General features: G+C 53.9%; 1 protein-coding gene across 6 annotated transcripts in view; it reads right to left on the reverse strand.

Annotated features, from left to right (window-relative positions):
- SH3PXD2A (SH3 and PX domains 2A) overlaps positions 1 to 25458 on the reverse strand; it is a 231510-nt gene that overhangs the window by 77897 nt on the left and 128155 nt on the right. For all 6 annotated transcript variants that reach the window (XM_072971815.1, XM_072971814.1, XM_072971820.1 and 3 more), the window contains one exon: positions 6586 to 6614. In XM_072971815.1, the coding sequence (XP_072827916.1) occupies positions 6586 to 6614 (29 nt within the window). The remainder of the gene's footprint in view (positions 1 to 6585; positions 6615 to 25458) is intronic.

Raw genomic sequence — 25458 nt, forward strand, 5'->3', positions numbered from 1 at the left:
TTTTACTCTCAGATTGAAGGTAAGACCAACTTCTCCCCTCCTTTCAGAACCTATCAATAATTAAAATAACAATGACAGCTGCTATCGCCGGAAGCTTGCTAAGTGCTGGGCCCTCTGGGATCCAATCCTTAAATTTAATCAAGGCAGGCACTATTTTTACCATCGTTTTACATGTGAGGGCATGAAGGTCAGAAGTTAAGCAGCTTGCCAGTCACAGAGCAAACACAGGGCAGCGCAGGGATTCAAATTCTGACGCCAAAACCTAAACTCAGAACTCCAAGCAACAATGCTTCTCCGCAGTGAAACTACGGTAACGCTGATCTCATTCACTATCCAGTGATGCAGATTGTATGATAAATAAAATGAAAGGCGAGTTGAGCTCACCAATTTTCCAAGGAAAAGTATAAACAGGATTTCATGAGGAAGAGCAACACTAGCCCAAAAGAACAAACTTGCAACACTCTTGAGCAATCTTATTTGCATTTAAACGAGCTGCAGCTCATCACAGGACTCCTGGGTGGGATGGAGCCTCACACCCAATCCCAGAGCCAGGATGAGCCCACAGGATCCGTGGCTGTCTGCGCCCCCTCGTGGCACAAATCAGAACTCCCTAACTTCGGGCGCTGGAACCATGCAGCTCCCTAGAACTGTGAGGGCACCAGTCCATCTTCTCAGGTCTGAGGAGGCGCCCCCGCTCTGGGGAGCCTGCTCCAGCCCCATCTGAGCTCCCGGAGCAGTGCTCACCTTGGGGAGGCCGATCACAGCTAATAGCAACAGGCCGTTCCTACTGCCAGGCACGTGCCAAGTCCTCTGGCTGCACCAAGTCCTTGAACCCGCTGCACCTTCCTGCAGGTGGCTGCTAATCCATTTTTACAGGCAAGACGTGACAGTCTTACATGACATCTTGGCTAGGCTAGTCTCCAGTTCATTCAACCACACACTAATCCAGGAGTTGCTGGAGAAGGTAATGTTGCAGATGTGATCAAGTTCACAGTTAGTTGATTTTCAGCGAGATTACCCTCGATAATCTGAGGGGCTCTGAGTCAATCAGCTGAAACACTTTTAAGGCCAGAGCTGAGGCTTCACTGCAGAAGAAATCTCACCTGTGGATGGCAACCCTGCCTGCCCTTGGACTTCAGATGTGTTTAGCCAGCCCTCAATCGCATAAGAAAGCTCCTTGCAAGAAATTTCTTAAATTAGCTCCTACTGGTTCTGTGTCTCTAGTTGAACCTGATCGATACAACAGAACAAGTGAGGTCACAAAGCTCAGGCGAAGGGATCTCCCAAAGTTGTGGGGCTGTGAACGGGAGCCCAGGCAACTTGACATCAAATCCCCCCCCACAGCCCACACCCCATCACATAAACCCCTCTCGTCTGTCCCCTGCTGCCGGAGTCCTCGTCCTCTCACCTGTTTCCTCCCCTTGTCCATCTCCACCCACCGGTCAGAAGAGTCCTTCGCAGAGCTAAGTCAGATCATGTCCTGCTCTCCTCAGAACCCTTGAGCGGCTCTTCATCTCACAGTGAAAGCCCAAATCCTTAAACCAGCTGGTAAGGCCCTATGAGGTCTGTGCTGCTGCCCCCACCCCCACTACATCTCTGCCCTCCCCTCCTAACACCCTGCCCTTCCCCATGTTCCACCCCAACCACAAACCTCCCTGCCATGCCTCAAGCAGGCCAGTATGCTCGACCCCTGGGCCTTTGCACTTGCTGTGGCCCCTGGCCTGGACTGCTCTTCCTCAAGTAACCAGGTCACTTCCTTGTTTCCCTCTGTCCAACAGCATGTTCTTGTCTGCATAGTTCATCACCCAGAGCAGACTGCCAACCCCTTGAAGGCAGAAAGGCACAGCCCTGTAACCTCAACGCCGTACACAGTACTGGCAAACAGCTGGTGCTCAGTCAGGTCAGCTGCAATATCTGGTCTCCAAACAAGCCTCACTTGGTCCTACTCCCCGACCTTTGTGGAAGTGCTGTCTCTTGATTAGCAAAGCTCCCTGCTCTCCGTCCCTGAACCAGAAAAACTCCTCCTCTCCCTGGGTAACGTCCTAATCCTAACCCTACCCTCGACTTGAGGCCACAGTGACCTCTTTCCCGACCTCCAGTGTCATTCATGCACTCACTTCTTCCATCCACCGCCTATTCACAAGCACGAGGGGACCCCGCCACTGGTGTGAGCACCACAGCAAGGTCTTGGCTTTCAAGGTGGTGGGACACAGATAACAAACAAGAAAACCAACAAGGTAATTAGTGATGTGCAGGGGAGAAGTGGGGTGACTTCAGAGGGCAGCTAGACAGTAGAGGACAGGGCGGCTTCTCTGAAGTGATAAGCAGACATCTTAAGAAGCTAGCCATGTGAACGAATGTGGAACAGCATTCAGGCAGAGGCAACAGCAAGTGCAAAGACCATGTGGAATAGTAACTTCAGATTTCATCTATTGATGTTCCTACGTATGTGGAAAGAACTTATTTACTGTGTAGTGTGTTTTAACATTTAAGTTTTATGAGATGGTTCCTCCTTTATAAGCTGATTATTCAACTTGTTCACTTTTTCCTTTTTTTAATAATTATCAGATAGTAAAAATGATATGTTTATTAATTGTTCAAATAAAAAATAAAAGTGTAAAGAAACTACATGTGTTTAAGGAACAGAAGGTGACAGGCGTGGCTGAGCAGGGGGCTGGGGTGGGAATGGGAGACGGGGAAGAGGGGATGAGCTCGGGGCAGGGCGGTAGGCAGGGGCCAACGCACACACGGCTCTGCAAGCTGGGATAAGGAGTTTTTCTGGGAGGGATGGGAAGTCCTTGGGGAAAATTAAGCAGAAAAGCACATTAATTGATTCCATGTTTTGAAGACCTCACTCTAGCTATGGTGTGGAGAACGGTGTGGATGGGCCAGGATGGGAGCAGACAGGCCAAGGAGGAAGCTGGGGTCTTTCCAAGAGAAGAAGGGGACTTTCAACAGCTGTGATGGTGGGGGTGGGAGAAGGGGATGGATCCAGAGGTCAGGTGGGCAGGTAAGAGGAAGGGAGGGGTCAAGGATGACTTTTTTTTTTTCCACTTTTTAGCCATAGAATTTTATTTTATTTTATTTTTATTTTCCTCTTTTTTTAAGAAACATTTTTTATTGAGTTATAGTCATTTTACAGTGTTGTGTCAAATTCCAGTGTAGAGCACAATTTTTCAGTTATACATGAGCATACATACATTCATTGTCACATTTTTTTTTTCACTGTGAGCTACCACAAGATCTTGTATATATTTCCCTGTGCTATACTGTATAAGGATGACTTCTTGATGCTCAAGATGTTTCTTGAGCAACAGGATGGATTGGGGCGGATGCAGGAAGCAGCAGGCAGAGGGAAGGAGCAGAGATAAATTTGAGGCTACACTGTCTTCCATGTTTCAAGGTCACCAGTCCTGCCTGCACTTTGAGGCTGTTAGCAGCCGAGAACTTTCTTCCTGCTGACTTCAACCTCTCCAGGCCTGGCTTGTAGTCTTGGCTCTGCACTCAATAAGAGATCCTTCCAAGGATGAGCTGGGCTTTGGGGACCAAAATGTGACAAGTGATGACCAGGGAACAAGCATCCATTTTCTCCACACAAACATTCCTGACTGAAGTGACCCTGGGGAGCTTCCTGAGCTTCACTACAGAGCAGAGTGAGGCCCTAAATAAACCCAAACTCAAACCTTCACTTTGCCACGGACTCTGGGTAGACACCCTTGGAGCCTCCACTTCCCCTCTGTGAAATGGGACTCCCACCAGCCACCATGCACCGTGCCACTGAGCAGCAGATGAAGAAATGTTTGTAAAGTTGTCTCAAGTGGTATTCTCAAACGTATGTAACATTCCTCAAATAGATGCTCACGAAATAATAACAGTAGCTAGTACTTTGGGAGAAAATTTTGAGGTTGCAGGCAGTGTTCTAAGCACACTTAGATATATTAGTTTATCTAATCTTCTTATCTAATCTTCACTATAACCATATGAGGTGTGTATTAGGGTTCTCCAGAGAAACAGAATAAGGTGTGTGTGTGTGTGTGCGTGTCTAGAAAGAGAGAGAGGGAGAGAGGGAGGGAGAAATTGACTCACGTGATTGTGGGGCTTGGCCAGCCCAAAATCTGATGGAGTAGGCTGATAGGCTGGAGACTGGGGGAAGACCTAGAGTTCAAGTCCAAAGGTAGTAGCAGAATTCCATTTTTCTGGGGGAGGTCAGTCTTTCCTCTGTTAAGGCCTTCAGCTGATGGGATGAGGCCAACCCCCATTATGGAGGGTAATCTGTTTTACTCAAAGTCCATTGATTTAAAAGTTAATCTCATTCAAAAAACACCTTCACAAAAACATCCAGAATAACACCTGACCAAATATCTGTGGCCCTGCCAAGTTGACACACAAAATTAACCATTACCAGGTGGGTATGAATATTATCCCCACTGTACAGAAGCAAAGACAGGCACAGAGAAGGTAGCAAGTGTGCCCGAGGTCTGAGGAGCCAGACCCTAACCTCCTGCAGGCTGGCTCCATCCAGAGCCGGCACTTTTAACCAGGACACTAAGTGGCCATTATCATAAGCACACCAGCGAAATTAAATTTCCCCATCCATCCTCTTCCTGGCCTGAGAATGGAAGGCAGAGAAACAGGAAGCTTTCCCTGGGTGGGGCCCTGCCTCACTCAGGAAGCCACACAGAACCTGAGCCTCAGAGATGGAGGGCAGGGCACCTGAGAGATTATCCCATCCAGCCTTTGACTTTACAGGGGGAAACTGAGGCCTGAGTAGAGAAGGGACTTGTGCAAGGCCCCAGGGCTTCAGGAGGTGATGATGACAATAAACTGACACAGCATCTGTAGCCGTTATCCTATGCCAGGGACCATTCCATGCTAACTTAGTCTTCTACATGATCATTATCGGGAATGAGGAAACTGAGGCAGAGAGGTTATGAAACTAGCCTGAGGTCACATACAGCCAGAATATGAACCCAGGTTTAACCAGTCATGACACCTCTGAGGCCCAGGGCAATTTCTTGGAGAGGGGGCTGTTTCTTCTGAAACAGGGTTTCCCCTCCTTCCCTGTTCCCCCACCAACTGCTCTGGCTGCAAGTCACAGCTGAGATGCTGCAGTTCCTCAAGTTCATTAGGTAGCCTCACCCTCCTGTTCACAGAGAAAATGCTCCTCTGCACCAGTGGGCGGGCAGACCAGAAACACCCCTGCCCAGGAGACAGGCATGTGTGCACACACATCTCATCCCACAGCTAGACACGCCCCAACCAGGTAAACACACACTCCAACCCACAACCGGATACATCCCAACACACTGGCACACTCACCCAGTCAAGTAAACATACCTTCAGAGCACAGAACTATAAAGCCCCATAGGTACACACACAAACCCATAATCACACATGCCCCCTCATATACAAACCAGGACACAACTTCCCTCATTCCAATTAACATGCAAAAGCAAGCACTGTATGGCAAAACATAGGAACCCAGACTCAGAAACCCACACCATACAATCACACCTACCCCAGTTCACAGCTCATCCAACACACAGGCACACACACCTCTACGGATCACAGCCCAAAGCACTTGGACGCAAATATCTCCCAACACGAGCCATTCACGTGAGCCGCGTGTGCACACGCACTTTCCGCATCTCCAAGGGCCAGAACCTCAGATGGCTGGCCCACCCCCATAACTCACCACGACCAGAAACAGGGACAACACACATACCAACGCAGGTCTCTCCAGTCCCTTTCCCCCCACCCCGTACACCCAGCCCTAAGTACAAGGGACCACCGCCACCCAATTAACTGCGCCCCGCCCGCGTGCAGGCGTTTGCTTAGCCCCGCCTCCTCCACCCTGAGAGAATCCTGACCCCAGCCGACAGCGCCCAGAACACAGCATTGAGCACCCGAGGACTTGCCCTTCTGCTCCCTGTCTCCACCCCCTTAGCAAACTCAGGGTGCCCTGGCACTTGTCGGGCCAATGCCAGGGGGAGTCGGTGCCCTCCCATCCGGTCTCTGAGGGCAATCACGCAGAGCCCCCACCCCCGCAGCAAGAAGAGTTGGGGGAGGAGGGGAAGGTCTGCGCTGCAGGCGTTAAAAACTCAAGTCACTCAAGCACGAACCCCCCTTTTCGGTCCTGGGTCTCACCTTCCCACGGGGAAAACCCTGCCTCTCTATTAACCCTTCCATCGCTGCCACACCGCGGGAAGGATCCAGGGAGAAGTCACAGCGAGCCCAGCAGTGAGCCCTGCAGCCCTAGGGGGAAGATCCGACTGCCTAGGTCGCGGGGGCTTAGGCCCTTTACAAGACACCCCCACATTCCCCATGCACCCACCCTCATTCCCACGGAAGAGAGCCCGGGGAGAATCTGTGGGACGCGGTGGGAGGAGAAGGTGCGAGTAGCAGGGATCTGAGGGAGCATGAGCTGGGGAGGGGGGCAATTGAGGGGAGTACCCCGGCCCCGCAGGACCACTGGGCAGATGGGCGAGGACAAGCCCCCAGAAAGTCCTCTGCAGGGTCTGAGCGGCTCGTGCGCGAAGCGGGAGGAGAGGCTGGAGGGAAAAACGCCCGTGGGGGCTCCCTTACCTGATTTCCTCTTGGAACTGCCATAGTCCCTGAAAAAGAAGCAACAACAGACAGACATGATTAGGGCCTGGCGGGTGCGCGGGGCTGCGGGGCTGCAGGGCTGCGGGGCTGCGGCAGCGGCGGCGGGGCGCCCACGGGCCGGATGCTCATGTGATTCTCGCGGCCGACAAGCGGCGCGCTCCGCAGCTGCACGCACTGCGCGCCTGCCCGCGGGTCCCCCGTCAGCCCGGCCTCCGGGCGCGATCCGCCCTCCTCGCCCGCCCCTCCCGCCCCGCCCTGCAGCCCGCTGCCCGCTGCCCGCCGCCGCGAGGGGCTAGGCGGGCTGCTGGTGCCCTTTCCCAGGCACCTTCCCTCTTTCTCAGCCGACAGAGGAGGGCGAGGCAGATTCCCATGCACTTTGTAAATAGGGAAACTGAGGCCTGGGCGGGTGGTCGCTAGGACTCAGGCCTTGCCCCGCGCTGGGAGCCTGTTCCCCATCCCTGAAGCGCTTCCCGTCCCAGTATCTTTGCATTGCCTGCTCCAGCCCACTAAGCCTTTAAAGTCATGACTGAAATGTCACCTCCTCAACGTGTCTTCCCCAACATCCTCCCCTTCTCCTTGTTGGCCTCTGAGTAATTACAGATTTGTGTGACTCTTCGAAGGCTAGACCCAAGACTCCCTGAGGTCACACTGTGGCTCGTGTCTTCCCACTGTATTCCCTGGTCCTGGAATAGGTGATGATAGATAGGTGCTGTAGGTTGAATGTTGACCAGAAAGGCTCAGGCTGGGAACCTGGGGATTCAGTAGAGGTGAGGCAGAGCATACTGCCAGGAATGGTTGTTGAACTTCTAAGTGAGCACTAGGTTCAAATCCTGTCACTGATAGTAACTGCTGGGAGACCTCAGGCACTTAGCACTTTTACCTGCCATGGGCTGCCCCAGCCTGGAGCCTCCCCTGCCCTCCAGCAAGGAATTAGCCCAGACTCAGCACCACAGTACTTCCCAAGGTCTGCCCCCACTGCCCTCCTGCCCTTGCTCCTGCCTTTGGCTCCTCCCAGGACCCCTTCATCCACCAACCCCCGAGTGGAGCCTCACATGCCTCTAAGATGCTCACGGTCTGTTAAGTGTTCAGGAGGGGCTGGTTGGGGTCCTATGTCTAGAAGAAATGCCTTTTGTCACCCTGGGATCAAGGAAAATGCCAATCTCAGGGCTTTGGTCAAAGCAAACTGTCCAGCTAGGCCTGCTGGCTGGAAAGAGGGGGGTCTCTTGGAGGAAAGGACAGCAGGTTCACAGGAAAAGGAGTCACCCTCATGGACACTCCCTGAGACTCCGATCCTGACAATCTGAGGGGTGGCCTGAGCTTTGGGGGCATTTGTTAAGCTCCAAGATGATTTGCCTCCACAGCCAAGGATGAGGGATCCCCCTCATGTTTCCCAAAGTTTGGACTCAGAACGCAGTGAGTCAGAATGCTGGGGCTGAGGCCCAGGAATCTGCATTTCTGATATCTTCCCCCTTCTGGCTCTCTTGTCTGAGAACATCCTTGGTATTCCAAGCCTCTTTCAAGCCTCACATCCACACTAAGGAGGTTCTATCATCCCCACTTTACAGATGAAGAAACAGAGGTTCAGCCACTGTCACAGGCTAGGGAAGGGCTGTGGTTTATAAGACCACCTGCCCGAATGAGACTGCATTGTGGATGGGGGGAGGGGGTAAAGGGGAACCTGTCATATCTGTTGCCTCCAAAAGGCAGGTGGAGGAGCTCCCATTTGCTCCCTTCCCTGACCTGGCCATCCAGGAAGGTCTGAGCCAGGGTCACCTCCCTAGGGCAGAAGGAAGATCGGGGACAGACTGTGTCCGAAGTGCCTGGCCATGCCCCTTGAAGCTCTGCTGTGGGGAGAATTCCCAGGGAGGAGGAGGAGAGCATTATTATATGGAGGCTACATCCTGCCCAGCAGACTTGCGTCTCCCAAGGAGAAAATTCGTTTCTCGGGCTTTTTTTTGCAGAACAGGGCCTGGGGAAGGGCAGGGAATGGAGGGTAAGGAGGAGCTACCCCCTCTGCCCTACTGTTCTCCCGCTGGTCCTGCCAGAGACGCCCTCTGGGCCTGGGACCACAATGGCCCACTGACTATTTCCTGGCTTCCCAGCAGTGATGGCCACCTTCTCCCCCTCTGTTTGTGCAGCTGCAGCTGCCCAGGATTCTCTTTGAGTTTGTAAACAGCTCCAAAGGGGAGATGAGCAGGTCATTACCGTGTGACAGGGGAGCCGACTGAGGCCCAGGAGCGCCCTGAGGCCCTGTCAGAGATTCTCAATCTGGTTATTCAACAGGATCATCTGGGGCCCCACCCTGACCTGACCTAAAGCAGCGTCTGCATCTCCAATGAGCCCCCATGGGGGTTCCGAGGCTGGGCCAGTGTTGGCTGAGAACCTTGGGCCCAGCACAGTGTCAGCCTCTGTCACTACAATCCTCACAGGTAGGCATGGGTGGTTCCAAGGGCCACTCCAGTCTCTGTACCATAATCTCCATCAGGACCTCAGCCACCCCTAAGAAACATTAATGCTTAGTAAGAACAATGAGCTTGCGGTGCCAAAGAAGCTTCCAGACAAATCTCCTGGCCGGCCTGTCCTTCAACCAAAGTATGAGCCCTTTCTACCAAGGACTTCTGTGGACCCTGTGGTTTTGCAGGTGAGAATGGCAAAGCTTAGAGAAGCTAGACAACTTGTTCAAGGTCACACAGTGAGTGGGTGAGGCTGGGGCTCAAGACAAATCCCCAAAAGCTGCCAGCAATGGGTGCAGGGGAGGAAGGGCAACACAAGGCCCTGGGGGCCTGAGAAGCATGTGGGTTAATGAAATGGAGGCCGAGGCCCTGGCAGTGGGGGTGCCAGGCTGGGACTGGATGGTGGGAATGGCTGGCATAGGAATCCTTCACACAGCATCTGGCCTCCAGCCAGAGCATGAGTGGCCCTAATAGGAAACCTCTCCAAGGTTTCCGGTTGGGCACCTTGTAGCCAAGCCATTTCATATTTTTAGCAGCTGAATATGCTGAGAAGCAGCTTAGGTATCCAGTGGCTGGGACTCCCCCATCCCTCACATACCAGGGCTTAGGGGAGCAGGGGTTGGGGGGCGGTCGGGCTCCTGGACCTCCAGCTGCCCTGCAATCAGTCCTGGCCTGGGCAGGACAGCAGGCCCTCTGCTGGGGTCCAGTTCCTGAACAACTCAAGATCCCCTTTCCACCTCCCCTCCTTGCCCCAGTTCTTGCCTTGAGCTGGTGCTGACAGCCCCCACACCGCCGGCGATTCCACTCCCCATAGGTCACAGTCTAGCCTGCTTCCGACTTGCTGCTGAATCACTATCTTCCAGGGAGTCACAGGAAGGAGAAAGGGAGGGGAGGGAGGGCCAGCGTCTCCCTCCAGTGCTGCCAGAAGCTAATGTAATTGAAAAAGCCTCCCACAGGCTGTCCTGACGCGGTTCCATCAGGCCACTCAGGCTTCTCTGCAGCTGGTCCAGGGGTGAGAAACACCACAGGTGCAGTGACCAACCATCCTAGACAGACTGGGAAGGGGGACTTCCAGGGCTCAAACTGGGAAGGTTGCAGACAAACCAGATAGTTGGTCCCCAGAGGGTCCCCAAGTCAGGCCTGGCTGGGGGAAAGGGGCAGGGTTCCTGCAACCTAGCAACACACCCCTCCCCCACTTAAACAGGGACTCTTGAGCCCCCCCCACGATATAAACAGTTCACCTCAAAACAAAAAAATTTTTCAAAACAATTTTTTAAAAAGAAAAGGTATCAATCAATCAATCAATTGTTCATCTCTTGGTCTTTCCTCTTGGGATGATAATGTCTGTGGAGCGAGGGCAGGTGCTAGAAGCAGACAGACCCCAGTTCAGCTCTGTACCCCTGCTAGCTGGGTGGTCATCCTGTGCCCTTCCTTCACATCTTGAGCCTCTATTTCTCTGTCTATAGAATGAGGATAGTAACTATACCAACCCCTTAGGATCTGGGGAAGATGAACCATACAGTGCTCATAAAGGGGTTCACAGAGTGCTCGGCACAGAAAATGCTCTAGAAATTATTACTCTTTCACACCTAGACCTAACCCCATCTCTGTTGCTACCCAAATGGCAAGGGCCTGTTTAAACCTAAACCCTGCAGACCCCCCTAAAACCAAAGGCAGCGGCTTCTTCTTAAGGACTCCACCACGATGCTGACGGCACAGTGCCATGCAGGGGTGAGTCCAGCCCCACATTTAGAGTCCGGGGCTTTCACAGACACCAGCACCAGTGCTGGTCTCTGTCCAGTGCTGTCCACCTGGGAAAAGCCTCTTTGCACACACAATGTTTGAACAGGACTCGTCTGGAAACAATTATACTTTCACGGTGACACTGACCCACAGGAATTGGCAAGCTCTGGGCTCATTTATTGGGATGCATTTAACCACCAAGGAGCGGCAAACGCTCAGAGCCCCAAAATGAACTGGGAGGTGTGAAGGGCCCTGCATTTCCACAGTAATGGCACCCAGAAGGCTCAGCTTGCTTTTTTCTTTTTTCTCCCTACTTTCATTTCTCTTGGTGAGTCACGCTGTGCTCCTTCCCCGGACATTCCAGTGAAGGAGCTGGTGTTGGAGACAGAAAAGAGGGAGAGGCTGGAGGGAGGGGGCGGGAAAGGCATTTAACAGTTCCTGCGTCTGGGCCACCTGTTTTTGCTTCCCCACCCTCCGCCCTTTCTTGAACATTCCTGATGCGCATTTGCCCTTCAGTGCTCTGAAGTAGGCAGAGGTGGTGTTAATCCATTTTATGGATGAGGAGGCTGAGGTCTTGAGGGCTTAAGTGGCTTGGCCAGGCTGGGTGAAGCTCCACTGACATCCTGACCCAGAGGGCTCTCCAGGCAGAGGGCCAGCGGGGAGAGGACACACAGGCAGCAGGAGCAGGCTCCCGCTGGGGAAGAGAGGCGTCCATCCTGCCAGTGCAGGTCAAGGTTCTCAGAGTGAGAGGCAAAGCCGGGAAGGACCCCTGAGGCAAAGGAGAGACCAGGAAAGGAAGCCCAGTCTGGCGGGGCTGGCTCTGTGGAAGGATGCAGAGTCCCTGCCAGGTGGAATTCTGAGCGCTACAGGGCCGTGCCCTCGGCTGCCTGCCTTCCCCTCCTGCAACCTTGCTCCCATCAGTGAGTGCCCTGGCGGAGGAGGACACGCACGCACCGCCAGCCTGATGTTCTCACCCTCCTGTCTGCTGGCTGACATTGGCTGCTCAGCCCAGGACGCCTGTCTGCAAGGCCTGCGGCTGCTGGGAACTGCTCAAGAAGCCGGCTGGGTTGCCAGATGGCTGTGGGTGACCTTGAGAGCCAAGTGGTCTTAGGGACATGGGCAGCACCTGGAATATGGGGGCTGGGGGTGGTGGTATGCAGCCTTGGCCAGGGGAGTGATGTGGAGCCCTTGAGGTATGTAATGATGATTTTGACTGCTGTTATTAACCAATAAGCACTTTTTCAGCTCCTGCTGGAGGCTGCCTCGTAAAGGCCTACGCAGGCAGAGGAGAAATATGTGACATGCTTCTTGCCTGCAAGTTTGGGGTGAAAGTAGGGGAACAAAACTACACAGCATAGTGAGAAAGCTAACATTCTGAGACAATCTATGCCAGGAGTCACAGGAGAGGTTATACTCCAGGTGCAGAGAAAAGAGAGATTCCAGGGTTGCAGGACATCCAAGGTGTCTTCCTAGAGGAGGAAGCCTTGAGCTGAGCCTTGAAGGATCAGAGGAGTTTGGATCCATGGAGAGGGTAAAGAGGGAAAATTCTGATGCAGGAACACGTGGCTCCAAAGAGGAGGAGCTGAACTGCTTGGGAGGGCTGGTGAGCTGCGAGATAGGCAGGGAAAGGCCAGGCCGGGGCAGGGGTTGGGGTGCAGGAGTCGGGCTTTGCTGTCCTGCTGTGAGATCTGTTAGGTTTCAGAATCAGGGAGTGATGGGTCAGAGCAGGACTGGAGAAAGGTTTTTTGTTAAGAGGTGAGGTGGAGGGAGTGGAGAGGGTATAGATCAGTGGTAGAGCACATGCTTAGCATGCACAAGGTCCTGGGTTCTGGGATCAACTCCCAGTACCTCCTAAAAAAAAATAAGGTGAGGTAGAAAGCTAGTGGGGCAGGGTGGGAGAGAGGCTATGACAGCTCTGGGATTGAATGTCAGCACAGCCAGGGTCTGGGCCTGGCCCTGTCCTTCAGCAGCTGGGGGACCTGGGCAAGTTACTTCAAACTTGTGTTTTTCAAATAAATGCCAGGTTGTGACCCATTAGTGAGTTCTGACATCAGCTTAGTTTAGGTCCCAACAAGCATTTTAAAAAGGTAGAAGAGACAAAGTGAATCACCCACAGTTAGATTTAATACTGTTTTGTGAAACTTGGGTTTCAGATGTCTGTCTACTCATCCTCCTTCCTGTCTGTCTGTCAGTATTGGGGTGTGATGTGAAACTTCTTACTGTGGCACCAAAAGGCTTAGCAAACCAATAAATTCTTGAGACCTCAGTTTCCCCATCCCTAACCTGGGTCCCTCCGAGTGTCCTCACAGGCTGGTAATTCTCTGTGAAACCAAGACGGTGAGACAGAGCACTTCAGTCTGGAAGTTGAGCCAGGAGACTCCGAGAGAAGGGGCTTCCAGTCAGCTGAGGGCTGGAGGGTGTTGGGGCAGTTCCACCCCATTTAGCCCCTTGCTGGCTTTTTGTTCTGGCTTTTGCGAGCCTCTGCGTGGAATGGTTTCGAGGGGCAGCAACCTCTAGGGAAGACAGACGGAGGGGGTATGAATCTGTTCTTTGCCCCCATTTGTGCCCTGATCTAAATTGTGGCACTGAGGGCCCTTGTGTCCAACAAGAATCCGTCCTTTCTCCGCAGGGGCTGTGTTTTCCAGGGTTCTCAGAATGGGTCCCATTGTGACCATGTGGACAGTCCAGAGAGGCCGGAATTCCTGCCCCGGGCGAAAAAGCTGAATTCCTGGGGAGGGAAGAGGTCCTGGGCCCCCCCAAGGCTGCGTCCCAGAGAGGCCCACGCCAGGGCCAGAAATCTCCCAGGACTCACAATTGTCTCCTGAACATCCCAGAGGGTCTCTGCTGTTGCTCTGTCCACAGCAAGAGGACAGACAGAGCACTGTCTGTCTGTCTGTCTCCTCACCATGACTAGACTGGCCAGTCTAAGCAAAGGCTCTGAGCGTGTCTCCAGCCCAGGGATGGCTTCACTGTGGTCTTGGCCTCCAGCCGTGGGTTAAGAGTGTGAGTGGGGTTAAGCGTGGTTCAGACACCTACCACTCTGTGACAGAGGCAAGTTCCTTAACCTCTCAGTACCTTCATTTGTCAAAGAGATAAGATTAGTTCCTGCTTTTGCTATTGTGGGGATTACCTGGGATAACGTGCAAAGCTCTTAAAACAGCATCTGGCACGTGGGAAGGACCCCTGGCCAACAGCCTGGGTTCGGGAGAGGGGCTAGATGTGGAGCATGGACCGTGGCCAGAGCACAGGAAGGGCTGACTGGCCCATCCTCACCAGTGTGGGCTTCGCAAAAGCCTGGCCCTGTCGCCCAGGGCACCAGCTCAGGACCGGGAAAGCGAACAGGCCTGGGCTCCCACCTGCGTGCACTCCAAGGCATCCCACCCTGATGTGACCAACGAACCGTCTGTGGAGGAGCGAGGGGATGGAGTTAGGGACACAAAACTGGTTTCCGAGAGGGGACGTGAGGCTGCTCAGCCCTTTGCTGTGGGCTCCCCACTGGCTCCCTGAGCCCCTGCTCTCTGCTCTGCCCACTACTCCTGGTTCCGAGCCTCCCTGAACTTCTGGGGCCTGCAGGCCAGACCCAGGGAGCTGTGGGAGGGGCAGTGACAAACCGCTGCGATGGGCGTTGACTACAAAGTTCCCAGAGAGAAGGGCAAGGAAGGTCTTCCTTATTTGGAGGCCTTCCCGTCTTTATCCAAGTGCATTTGTCCATGTGTCTGTCCATCCATCCACCCATCCATGTCTTAACTGAGGGGTTGCCGGAGACCCAGCCTTGTGTCTGAGCAGAAGAAGGGTAGGAAACACAGTTCTGCCCTGACAGGGCACACTATTTAGGTGGAAACACAAGACAGACACCCAGGAAAAGAAAACATATCACTTTGTGATTAAGTGTCCCAAAGCCTGATTAAAAGGATATGTGGAGGGAGGGTATGGCTCAGTGGTAGACCGCATGCTTAGCATGCACGAGGTCCTGGGTTCAATCCCCAGTGCCTCCATTAAATAAATAAATAAACCTAATTATCCCCCCACCCCCCCAAAAAGAATTTAGAAAAAAGCAGATTGCCTTAAACAAAAAAAAAAAAGGATATGTGGTAGAGGCATTTCCTGGAAGGGGAGGACAGTGGACTGGGGTGGTTGTGGAGGGCTGCCTGGAAGAGGGGGGGAGTAGAGCTATCTTTGAAAGATGAGTATTTAGAAAGAGCAGAGGCAGGAAGCAGAGTTGGGGTGGAAGGGATGATGTGAGCTAAGGGGCAGAGGCAGGAACAGGTGTGGGATTGTGTGTGTGTGTGAGTGTGTGTGTGTGAAAGAGAGAGAGAGAGTGAGAGATGGAGCGGAGGAAGAGGCTGCTTCTGGGAGGCTGTATGCCTAGGGGGACAGACAGACACCAGGGCTGGGGAGACCTCCGGGTTGCTCCTTGGCTGTGGGCCTCTCACTCCCCAGCCCTGCCCTAATTTTGAGCTGGGGCTGGAAAACTGGGAGCTTGGACCAGTGGCTTCCTGCTCCCCACCGAGGTCCTGATCCCGCCCAAGACCCAGCTGTGCTCGTTCCCTACCGCAGCCTCTTTGGGAGAGAGTGCTCGGGGCAGGGCCCAGGCCTCCCCCAGGCCCTGAGCCCCACTGCACTGCCTGGGGGGCCTGCGCTCTTGGAGCTTGTGTGGTCACCACTGACAGAGATTTCCCCAAACTCCTCGTCCCAAATGCAGAAGCATTGAGCACCCAGAGGTGCCGGGCCCCTTGTCACCTGCTTTACCTTGTCTCTGAGCAGGTCCTTTAGGCCCATTTTACAGACGAGGCTCAGACAGGTTAAGTAACTTGCCTGGTGCCACACAGCCAGCAATGAGGAAGCAGGCGCAACCTCAGGGTCATCTGTGCTTACAGCCACTACACGCATCCTCTCTAGTATCTCGCAACCTTCTGAGGCCCGAGGAGGGGTACCTTCTCCAGAGAGCCCCCTCTGATTTTGACCCCCGACAGCTCTGAGTGTCCCAGTCCTGCTCCTAACACCTAGCAGTGTCCTACCTGGAGCTGCCCAATAGAACTCTGTGATCATCAAGGCCCCTACCTGTGCTGTCCAGCATGGTGGCCCCTAGCCACTGTGGCTGTCGAGCACTTAAGAGGTGGCTAATGTGAGCCAAGAACTGAATTTTTAATCTTCATTAAAATTGTGACGTAAATCGCCACAGTGGACTGGACAGCATGGCCTAGACCAGTGGCCTGAATCAGGCACTGGCAGGAAGGCAGGTCTATCTGGCTCACACAGGGAGGTGTGTGTGTAGCTGGCTGGGTTCAAATCCCAGCTCTGCCAGACAGATTTAGGGTCTGTCTTAATTTCTACTCTATAAAATGAAGAGACTGACAGGCCCCATCTAACTGGATTGCTGGAGGGCAAAACAAGCTAACATACAGCAGGTACCTGGTGCACAGTGCGGCTCACGCCTCCAGCCCCCACTGCAGTCACAGAGCTCTGCGCAGGCCCAGTAGTTAACCTTGGGAAGGCAGGGGAGGGAAGAAGGGGGAGGGGAGAGGCTGCTGGAGGAGGAGCTTGGGAAGGACGTGGGGAGGCTGACCTTGCTGGCCCCAGTGGGGTGGGCCAAGGCATGGAGTGTCTGTTTAGAGATGAAGAAACCCAGGGTCAAGGGTAAAGCCACTTCGCCAACAACTTGTAGGGGTGGCAGAGCTGGGCAGTTCGAGCCCCATCCAGATGACTGTATTCCTTGCATGTTCCCCAGGAATCCCCATAGCTGCCAGGCTGCCGGGCTGCCCAGGGGCCTTGGCCCTTGATCCCAGGGGCCAGAGGGACAGCCAAGTCTGGATCCCCCTCACTGCTGGACCATGTGGCCAACATAGTGAAGTTGCTTCATGAAGTGGCAGGTGATGGCCACACGGTGAGCTGCGGGCACTAGGAATGCAGGATAGAGGGGCTCTCTGCCCAGGCCAGTGTGTCCAGGGAACTTGGGGTGCTCCCAAGCCTGCCTGGGACCAGGGCAACTGGGGATTCTGGAGGGTCTGCCCACCGGCTCCCTGAGCAGCACAGGAGAGGGTCTAATGAGGTGTCCCCAAAGACACCAAACTGGGCCGCCCAGTGTGGGGTTCAAAAGACCTGAGGAATGGTAGTCCTTTGTGTGCCTCAGTTTCTTTGACGGAAAAAAATGAGAGTGTTGCTCTGAGCCCCACTTGACCTCTGCAAAGAGGCCTCCAGCTCCAGGTCTGCATCCTCCTTCTTGTAAGAGGGACAATCTGGAAGCCCTGGAGAATGACTTCCTGCCCCAGCCCTCCAGCTAGCCTTCCTGTCAGCACTGGACCTGTTCTCCCTCCTCTGGATCAGCCTGGCTCCAACTACAAAGTCACTGCTCACCAGGGCACCCATTCCAGGTCCCAGCGGGCCAGTCCTGGACCACTACCTCCACTTTCCATCACGTAATGATGAATGATGTCCAAGCCCCTGCAGTCAAAAAGGCCCTGGAGCCCTGGGGCAGGCATGAGCCCTTGAACCCCAGAGCACGGTGGGAAACGGGGAGGGGGATGGAGGGAGTGGATTAGGCTGCCCCACCCTGAGTGAACCCTTCTTCCTCAAAGGTGCGGGTGTGGGCGAGGAATACGATTACTGATTATTGTTCTTATCAATATTATTATCACTAACGCCATAACTGACAGGTATGACTTATTTTTTTCAAGCATTTACATTATACCAGGTACCAAACTAAGCCCTTGACACATATCAGCTCATTTTATCCTCACAACACTCCTGTGTGGTAGGTTTGTTATTTCCCTCATTTTACAGGAGAGACATGGAGAATCAGAGAGGTCATGTCACTGCCCAAAGCAACACAGCGTGTGAGCCCAAGCTGCCTTAGTCTAGCGCTCAAATTATTTACCACCTTGTGGTTCATAAGGACATCTGTAAAATTCAGACAGCTAAGCTAAATTAAGAGAAGCTGGGGAAGAGGAAGGGAAGTAAAATAAAGGCAAAGGCTCAGCCAGAAATACCAAAATGACCCCAAATTCTAAACACTCCTCACTGCTTCAGCTCTGGTGTGAGCTTCATATACATTATCTCAATTCTCTTGACCTCCCCAAGAAGACACTATCATTACCCCCATTTTCTAGATGAGGAAACAGAGGCACAAAGAGCTTAAGTTGCTAGCCCAGTGGCGGAGCTCACATTTGAACTGGGTGCTGGTTGACTTCTAGGCCTGTGCTTAGAACCATCACCATCTTTTCAGCCTCTTGGCTTTCCTGCCCTCCCACCCCTCAAGAACACCCCTGTCTCTGCCTGGAAGCCTCCCCTGACCCAGGCCTCTCCCTCCCTATCTGTCTCTGAACCTTCCCTCAACATCCTAGTCCAGGTGGAGGTCTGGCTCCCCCAGGCTGTCTTCCCTGCACATCCCTGGCCCCTAGAGGTCTGGCTCCCTCTCCAAGGTCCCCCTGCCCTCCTGATCTGAGCATCTCCACCGGGCCTGCTTGACCACCTCATACTCAACAACTGTCCCTGGTGCACTGGCTAGGCCTGCCCTCCTGGGAAGAGGACCACAGGGGACTGGCCCCTCCACCCAGGCCCTCCAGAGAGCTTTAGCCAGTGCTGACCTCAGGCCTTTAGCAGACTCACAATGACAGTCCCTCTCCACTCTGGTTGCAGAAACTCAGTGCCTAGTGATAAGCACCACCCCACCTCCCTGAGCCCCCAGGCAAGGGTGGGGCAGTGCTTTCCCACCTTCCCTGCAGCTGCATTCTCCTCAGACTCCCTGTAGGGGCTCCGGTCCTCAACCAGCATTTACTGAGCACCTATTATGTGCAAGGCCCTGGAGGTCACAGCATTGAGTGAAACAGATTTAAAACAGACTCAAAACAGACTCATCCCCCACCTGGGGGAGGACAATAAGCAACTGGATAAAGCAGACTGATAAACTGGGTTAAGAGCTGTGAAGAAAGCGATAAAGAAGCTGAATGAAGAAAGGAAGGGCTCTCTGAGGAAGAGAGGATTAGAGAAGCCCCAGGGGCAGATGGAAAGGCAGAGGCAAGGGCTGGGGGCTGGGAAGGGGTAGGGGCTGTGGCTGGGACAGGGACCAGGTCATCCCAGGTGCAGGCCGAGGGGAAGCTTCTGGAAGTCATCTTAAGCACTGCGGAAAGCCATGGGGGTGTTGGCTCACACAGGCTTTCTGGAAAGCTCCCTCCCCTGCTATTTAGGGGGGACTGGAGGTCGGTGAAGGGAGGAGGGGAGGGAAGAAACAGCAGTGGGTCCCAGCACCCCTGCCCTTGGGGAGAACAGCCCTGCAGCCGAGAACTCTTTGCCAGCTCCCCAAGTTCCTTGGGAGATGAGGCCCCGGCTGCTGACAGGGTAGCTGGCTGAGAACGCACCACTTTTGGCTGCCTTGGCCCCCCACCTCACCTCACTCCCTCACTGGTATCTCCTCCCAGATAAGCTGCCTGAGCGCAAATCCTCATTCCCAGATCTCCTTCTGGAGGATTCTGAACAAGACAGCACCTTTTCCTGTCCCTGGCATGTCCCATGGGCCCCCACCTGCCCACCAAGATCCTCGTGGTGCAGGACCCAGCACGGCGCCCAACACCCCTCGGCGGCTTCACCGAGACATGCGGGCTGTGGGCCAGCGTGGGACAACCCGTGTCCTCGGGCTCCCCAGGCAGCTGCCCGCGGCGCTGCAGGTCCCCGTGGGCCTCGCAGGTGCCCTTTCCTGATTGGGGTGGGGGCCTGGGCACTCCTGGCTATTAATCTTGAATTCTTTGGCTTGGCAAGCGCAGCCGTCTCTAATCAGGAGCCTGCCTCTGCCTAATTAAATCAGACTTGACCACAGCCCAGCTCCCACTTCCCTGGCCAGAGCAGCTGGCCCCCCTTCCCTGTCCCTCAGCCAGGCTCTGATTCAATTCTCTGTAAGGGCCTCCAGGTGCCTTTCTGTGCACCAGCTCTCAGGATGCTCTGGAAATCAGCTGGGAGAGTTTCTGAGAGCTGGAAGGAACACTGGACTCTGAGTCAAAAAACCTGGTTCAAGTCCAGTTTCTCTGGGTGACCTCAGGCAAGTCACTTCCCCGCAATGGGCTGCAGACCCATCAGTGCAGCCTTGGAGCTGGGCTGGAGGATGTCTGGGGAACGCTGGGCTCTGAAGGCTGGGACTGCTGGCAGCCTTCCCCTCCTGCCTCTCCACGGACACAGCCAAGATGGAAGAGGCTGCTTTGACGGCTCAAGAAACTGCAAACTCACTTGCCTGCAAGTTGAGCTGTGAGTGTTCTATGGGCCTTGGGTAGCCAGGCCTCCTCCCGCACACGTTAGCCCCTCAACCATAGCAACAGTAATCACAGGTCCCATTTATTCTGAACAGGTGCCATGCAATGTCTAAACACGAGCTTTATTGAGGAGCAAGACAGGTAAGAGCCAGGCTCTCCTGCCAGACTGTTGGGACCTAGCTATTTCTGCCACTTAGCAGCTTTGCCAGTCACGTGACTACTCTATTTCTTAGTGGCGTAATCTGTAAACTGGGGGAAATAACTGTACCCACCTAATGGATAGATGTAAAAATTAAATGAGCTAAAACATAATTGCTTTCTACTAACCCCCTGGGCTGCCTGGAACTTTCCCTGGTAGAAAGTTGGGCATCTTGTGGCTCAGTCCCCAGATCTGTTGTCTGTGCCCCATGGCCTTCTGAAATGGCTTGGGGGAAAGTAAGCATCGAGGACACGGTGTGCTGATCCGTGGAGCCAAACTGTGTATGTACTTCCTGGGGGTGGGGATGAAGTTCAGAGTGGGCACCCAGTGGGCCACTGGAATCAAATAGGCAGGGAAAATGTCCATTGACAGATGACTGGATAAAGAAGATGTGTTATGCATATACAATGGAATACTACTCAGCCATAAAAAAGAATGAAAGAATGCCATTTGCAGCAACACGGAGGGACCTGGAGATTATTATACTAAGTGAAGTCAAAGAAAGACAGATATCATGTGATATCACTTATATGTGGAATCTGGAATATGATACAAATGAACTTACTTACAAAACAGAAACAGATACACACATATAGAAAACAAACTTATGATTACCAAAGGGGAAAGGGGGAGGGATAAATCAGGAGTTTGGGATTAGCAGATACAAACTACTGTATATAAAATGGATTAACCCAACAAGGTCCTGCTGTATAGCACAGGAAACTATATTCAGTATCTTATAATAAACCATAATGGAAAAGAAAAAAATAGGCAGGGAAGGTACCCACTGAAATGGGTGCCCTCATCCCTCCACCCTGGGCCTCTACTCAACGGCCAGTCCACCTCAGGCCTGCCCCTGGGCTACTGAGCAATTTGTTCAAGGGCCAAAGCAGCTGAGACTATGGGAAGGTCTAGAAACCAGACCAGCACACAAGTGAGGAAGAACTCAGTCCCTGGGAACATGCATTTTCTCTTCCCAGACAGGAGCAGAGGGAAGGGATGCCAGTGGGCTCCTAAAGGAACCCTGGAGTCCGGGAAGGAGTTAAAAACCTCCCTCTGGGATCTTTCTAGGGTGATGAAATTTTCTAAAACTGGATTGTGAATGGTTTCACAACTCTGTAAATTTACTAATAGTCATTGGATTAATTGTACAGTTCAAATGAGTGAAGTTTGTATTATATAAATTATTCCTCCATTAGGCTGTTTGAAAAACAAAATCCCCATTCCTGCCCTGAGCACTGGGGCAGGCCTTGCCCAAAAGGCCTCTAATGGGAGCCTCAGACTGCGTGTCCTGGGTTGGGGGGGGTGATCACATTGATTTAGGATCCCCCATGTGACAGATGGGCTACATGTTAGAGAGGGGGTGGGAGGCTTAAGGGCTTGGTCTGGGGCTGGAGTCACAGCTGCCCCCAAGACCCAAGTCAGGTCTCAGTTTGTCTGGGGAAAGGGAGACCTGCTCTTTTGGGGGCTTCCAGAACCACTGTGCCCATCCTGAAAGTGGAGCTGGAAAGCACCCACCCCTCCTCAGAGGTCTGACCCCACAGCAGGAGGCCCTCCACAGGCTGGACCCTGCAACCTTCTCACCTGGTGAGAAGCCTGGATTCCCCTTCAAGCCTCCAAGTGTGGGAGGTGTCCTCACCGATATCTCCAGCCACTCCCTACCCTGTGAGCACAGCAACCATGGGGTACTGATTCTAACATTCTGCTCTATGGTCAGATGAATGGTCCTGTCTTGCAGTTTGGAGCCAGTCGCCCTGGCCATGGACCCTGTGATTTTCTTCATCACACCTGTGTGGTCAGTGGGGTGCAGACCTGGAGTTGGAAGGGTTTGAATACAGCCTCTGACATTTACTAGCTGAGGGGTGACGCAACCAATCTGAGCCTAAGGTTTCTCATCCTCAAAAAGGAGGCATAAAACCTCAGAGGATTATACTGATGGTTAAACAAGATAGATCATACTCAAAGGTCCAGCACAGCTTCTGGCAGAATCAGCCAAGCCTGCAAGCGCCTGCCAGGATGCTGACTGGTGTAATATCCAATGGGGCCACAAGGTGGAGCCAGACACACATAGAGCCCACGAACTAAGACGCTGGAAGTGACCCAAAGTTACAATGGTGCTTAAACTCCAGTCTAGCTTAGGACCCAATTTACAGGGCCTATGAAGGGGATAGTGGTCCATGATGTCCAGAATACTTGTCTCTTTCACATCTGACTTACGGTGAATGTCTCACAGCCCTCAGTCCCCACTCCAGATGCTGGTTGTTACATGCTTGGACTATTGACAATAGCCTACTGGTCTGGATAGGATCACAGAATATCAGAGCCAGGAGGGACTCTAGAGACCCCCAAATTTTGCACCCTCACCTGAAACTGAAGTGTAGAAGGGGTTAACGACTGTCCAAAATCACCAGCTGGACGTTGGATGCCCCAGGCCCATCTCCTCTGGCGCAGCTCAAGCCAACATTCTCACTCTCCAGGAAGATAGACTTTCTTTTCGTTTAAAGAAAATGGAAACTTCTTGAAACTGCCCCAGTCCTTGCTCCTGTGCCCTGCTACCTCCCACAGCAGCGAGCCAGGACCTGCCAGGTCTCTCCTCAGAACATGAGCTCCCCACAGGCAGGGCTGAGCCGTACCCACTTCTGTGGCCTTGGGCCTCACACCAAGAAAATGATGAAAAACGTTTGAATGAACAAATGCTTGCTGCCTGGATGCCACCAGAGGAAGCCTGGTCTAGGGGCTGAAGACCTGGGTCTTAGGTTCCGCTCTGCCACAACTCCCTGGGGAGGGGCAGCCAGGGGAATGGTTACAATGCAGGGATGGCAATTACAAGACAAAGGAACTAAGACTCCCCTCAAACAGGACATAGCAGCAAAGCAGGCCTCAGGGGCTCTCTGGGGGGGCTCTGGAGCCTCCAAAGGGTGCCATCGTCCAGGGGGCATGGGGGTGGGCACGGGGGGCCCTGGGCACCTGCACACCAGGACCATCCCCCGGGGCTGAGGTTTCAGGGAAACATAAGCCTGAGAAAATATCAAGGACCCTGCCCACACCCCCTCCCTGTATTGGGACATCCTTCCCCACCCTGCCACCTCCTTTCCATCTGGCTTGCAGGAGCTCAAAGTCCTGTGCCAGACCTGAACACGGAGTAACCTCTCTGCCTGGCCATGGCCCTCACAGCTCTTGCTCTGAGCTGGCCGGTCTAGAGCTGGCCTCCCACCTGCTTGCCCACCCAGCATGACAGCCAGGCCCTCAGAAGTCCTCATTCCCTGGAGCCAACACCCCTTTCAAGTGGGCTGAACACAGCTTCCTATGGGCCCTTCCTCCCACCTGCCCACCCAGGTTAAAGGAAGCCATGGCAGGGGGCGGGCAGGAGCACAGAACATCAAGTTCTGTGCTGTTCCAGTCCCCAGCCTCGGGTGGACCCACAGTCCTGAGGTCCAGCTGGCTTTCTCTAACCCATCAGCGTAAAGAGGCTATTTGTGCAGCTGTCAGGGGCAGAGGGGTTGGAAGGACAGTGTGGCCGACATCTCTGGCCAGATGGGTGTGGTAGGGCCTGCTGGGTGCAGAGAGCTGTCCCGCTGACAAGGGTCTGACCAGGACTCAATAGAGCATGGTGCAGGTGCGTGGGCTGCCCCCTCCAATTTCCAAACTGCCCGTCCCTTGGGGATGGCCAGGAACATGGATGCCTCAGAGTTCCCAGTGGCCAGCAGAGTGCCTGAGGGTGGAGGGGACAGCTTCACCCCCCCAGTTGGCACCAACCCTGGTGAGAACTCCCAGAGCTGAGAGAGGCTCGGGAAATGTCAGCCCAGCTCCTGTCTTCAGCTTGACCCAACTCCATTACCCTAGGATTTTCTGAGTGGCCACTGGGCACCCAGGTCTGGGCTGATGGAGGAAAGTGGGGGAAAGAATAGAAAGTTCCCGTTTACTGAGCATCGGTGACTGCCAGGCACCCCAAAGGTATTTTTTTTCCAAAGGCATTTATACCCATGAGTTCCCTTGAACCTCACAACTATCCCGCCAAGAGGGCACTGTTGGCCCCTTTAACAGAGGGGGAAACCAAGATGGGAACAGGTGAAGCGACTCATTCAAGGCCACAAGCAGAGCTGGGGGTTCTGACTGTTGTCTTCAGAATCAGTTTAACTCAATTCAAAATTCCCACCTAGTGGTAGCCTTGAGCCTTGAGTTCGTTGGCCCGCACGGTCCCTGGCACATAGTAGGTGCTCAGTGAACACCTGCTGGGTGAAGGCCGCAGCAGAGACATGTTCTCAGGGCTCTTCCCAGGACCTTCCATCTGCCTCCCAGGGAAGGGGAAGGGAGAGGAGAAGTGACCTGACTCTCAGCACCTCCTACGTGCTCCACACACAGCACCTCACTTCATTCTCCTCAGTGCCGGGCAAGTAGGTGTGACTTACGGAGAAAGTAAAGCTGCTGTCAGTGGAAGCCTAGATTCTGAGATCCGGAGTCAGGCTCCCAGGCAGGCCTGACCTGGAGTTTGACTGGGATCGAGGCTGTGGGGGCTCCTGGAGGAGCCTCCCCAAACTCTCGGGGCCCTCCTGGATGCCCTGCCACACACACTCCCTGTCTTCCTGCTGGGTCCTGAGGCAGGGCTGGCAAAGTCCCCTTTGTCCTCCTGGACCCTGCTTTCCCCTGGGAAGGGCCACCCTGGCCTCCATTTTCTTCCGAAATATAAATGGGGCAGGAGGCTGGGAGGCCTTGTAAGGAGCGCCTTTTCTGGGGTCTGACCTCACATCACCCCAGCCCCAGAGGAGCTGCCTGTCCTCTGCTGGGGTCCTCCAACCCTGGAAGCCTGGCTCAGTGCCCTCCACCTCAGCTGCTGGGCCACCTTCACAAAGCTCCGGCCCAGACCCAAACCCAGAGCTCCATCCGTATCGGGTAGGACAGCCTCCCTGTCTCGCTGGCCTGCCCGGGCACAGACCTAGCGGGTGGCAGGGGTGTTGAGGGTGGACCCCAGGCCAGATGGAAGCTGGCCCTTTGGGCAAGCTGGGGCAGGGACAGACAGTCCCGCCAAACATTGAGCCATTGTTTTAGGCCACAACAGAGGGTGGCTCTGTGGCCCTGGGGCTGACGAACAAAAACCTGTTCAGCAAGGCCCTGTTCCTCCTGTGCAATTTCAAGAATTTAACCAGGCTGGCTGGCTTCAGTTGGAAGAAATGGGCCGAGGCGACAGGAGCAGGCCTGGAGCTGAGAGGCGCGTCAGAGAGCA

This window comes from Vicugna pacos, chromosome 11 (assembly GCF_048564905.1).
Source record: "Vicugna pacos chromosome 11, VicPac4, whole genome shotgun sequence".
NCBI classification, from domain to species: Eukaryota; Metazoa; Chordata; class Mammalia; order Artiodactyla; family Camelidae; genus Vicugna; species Vicugna pacos.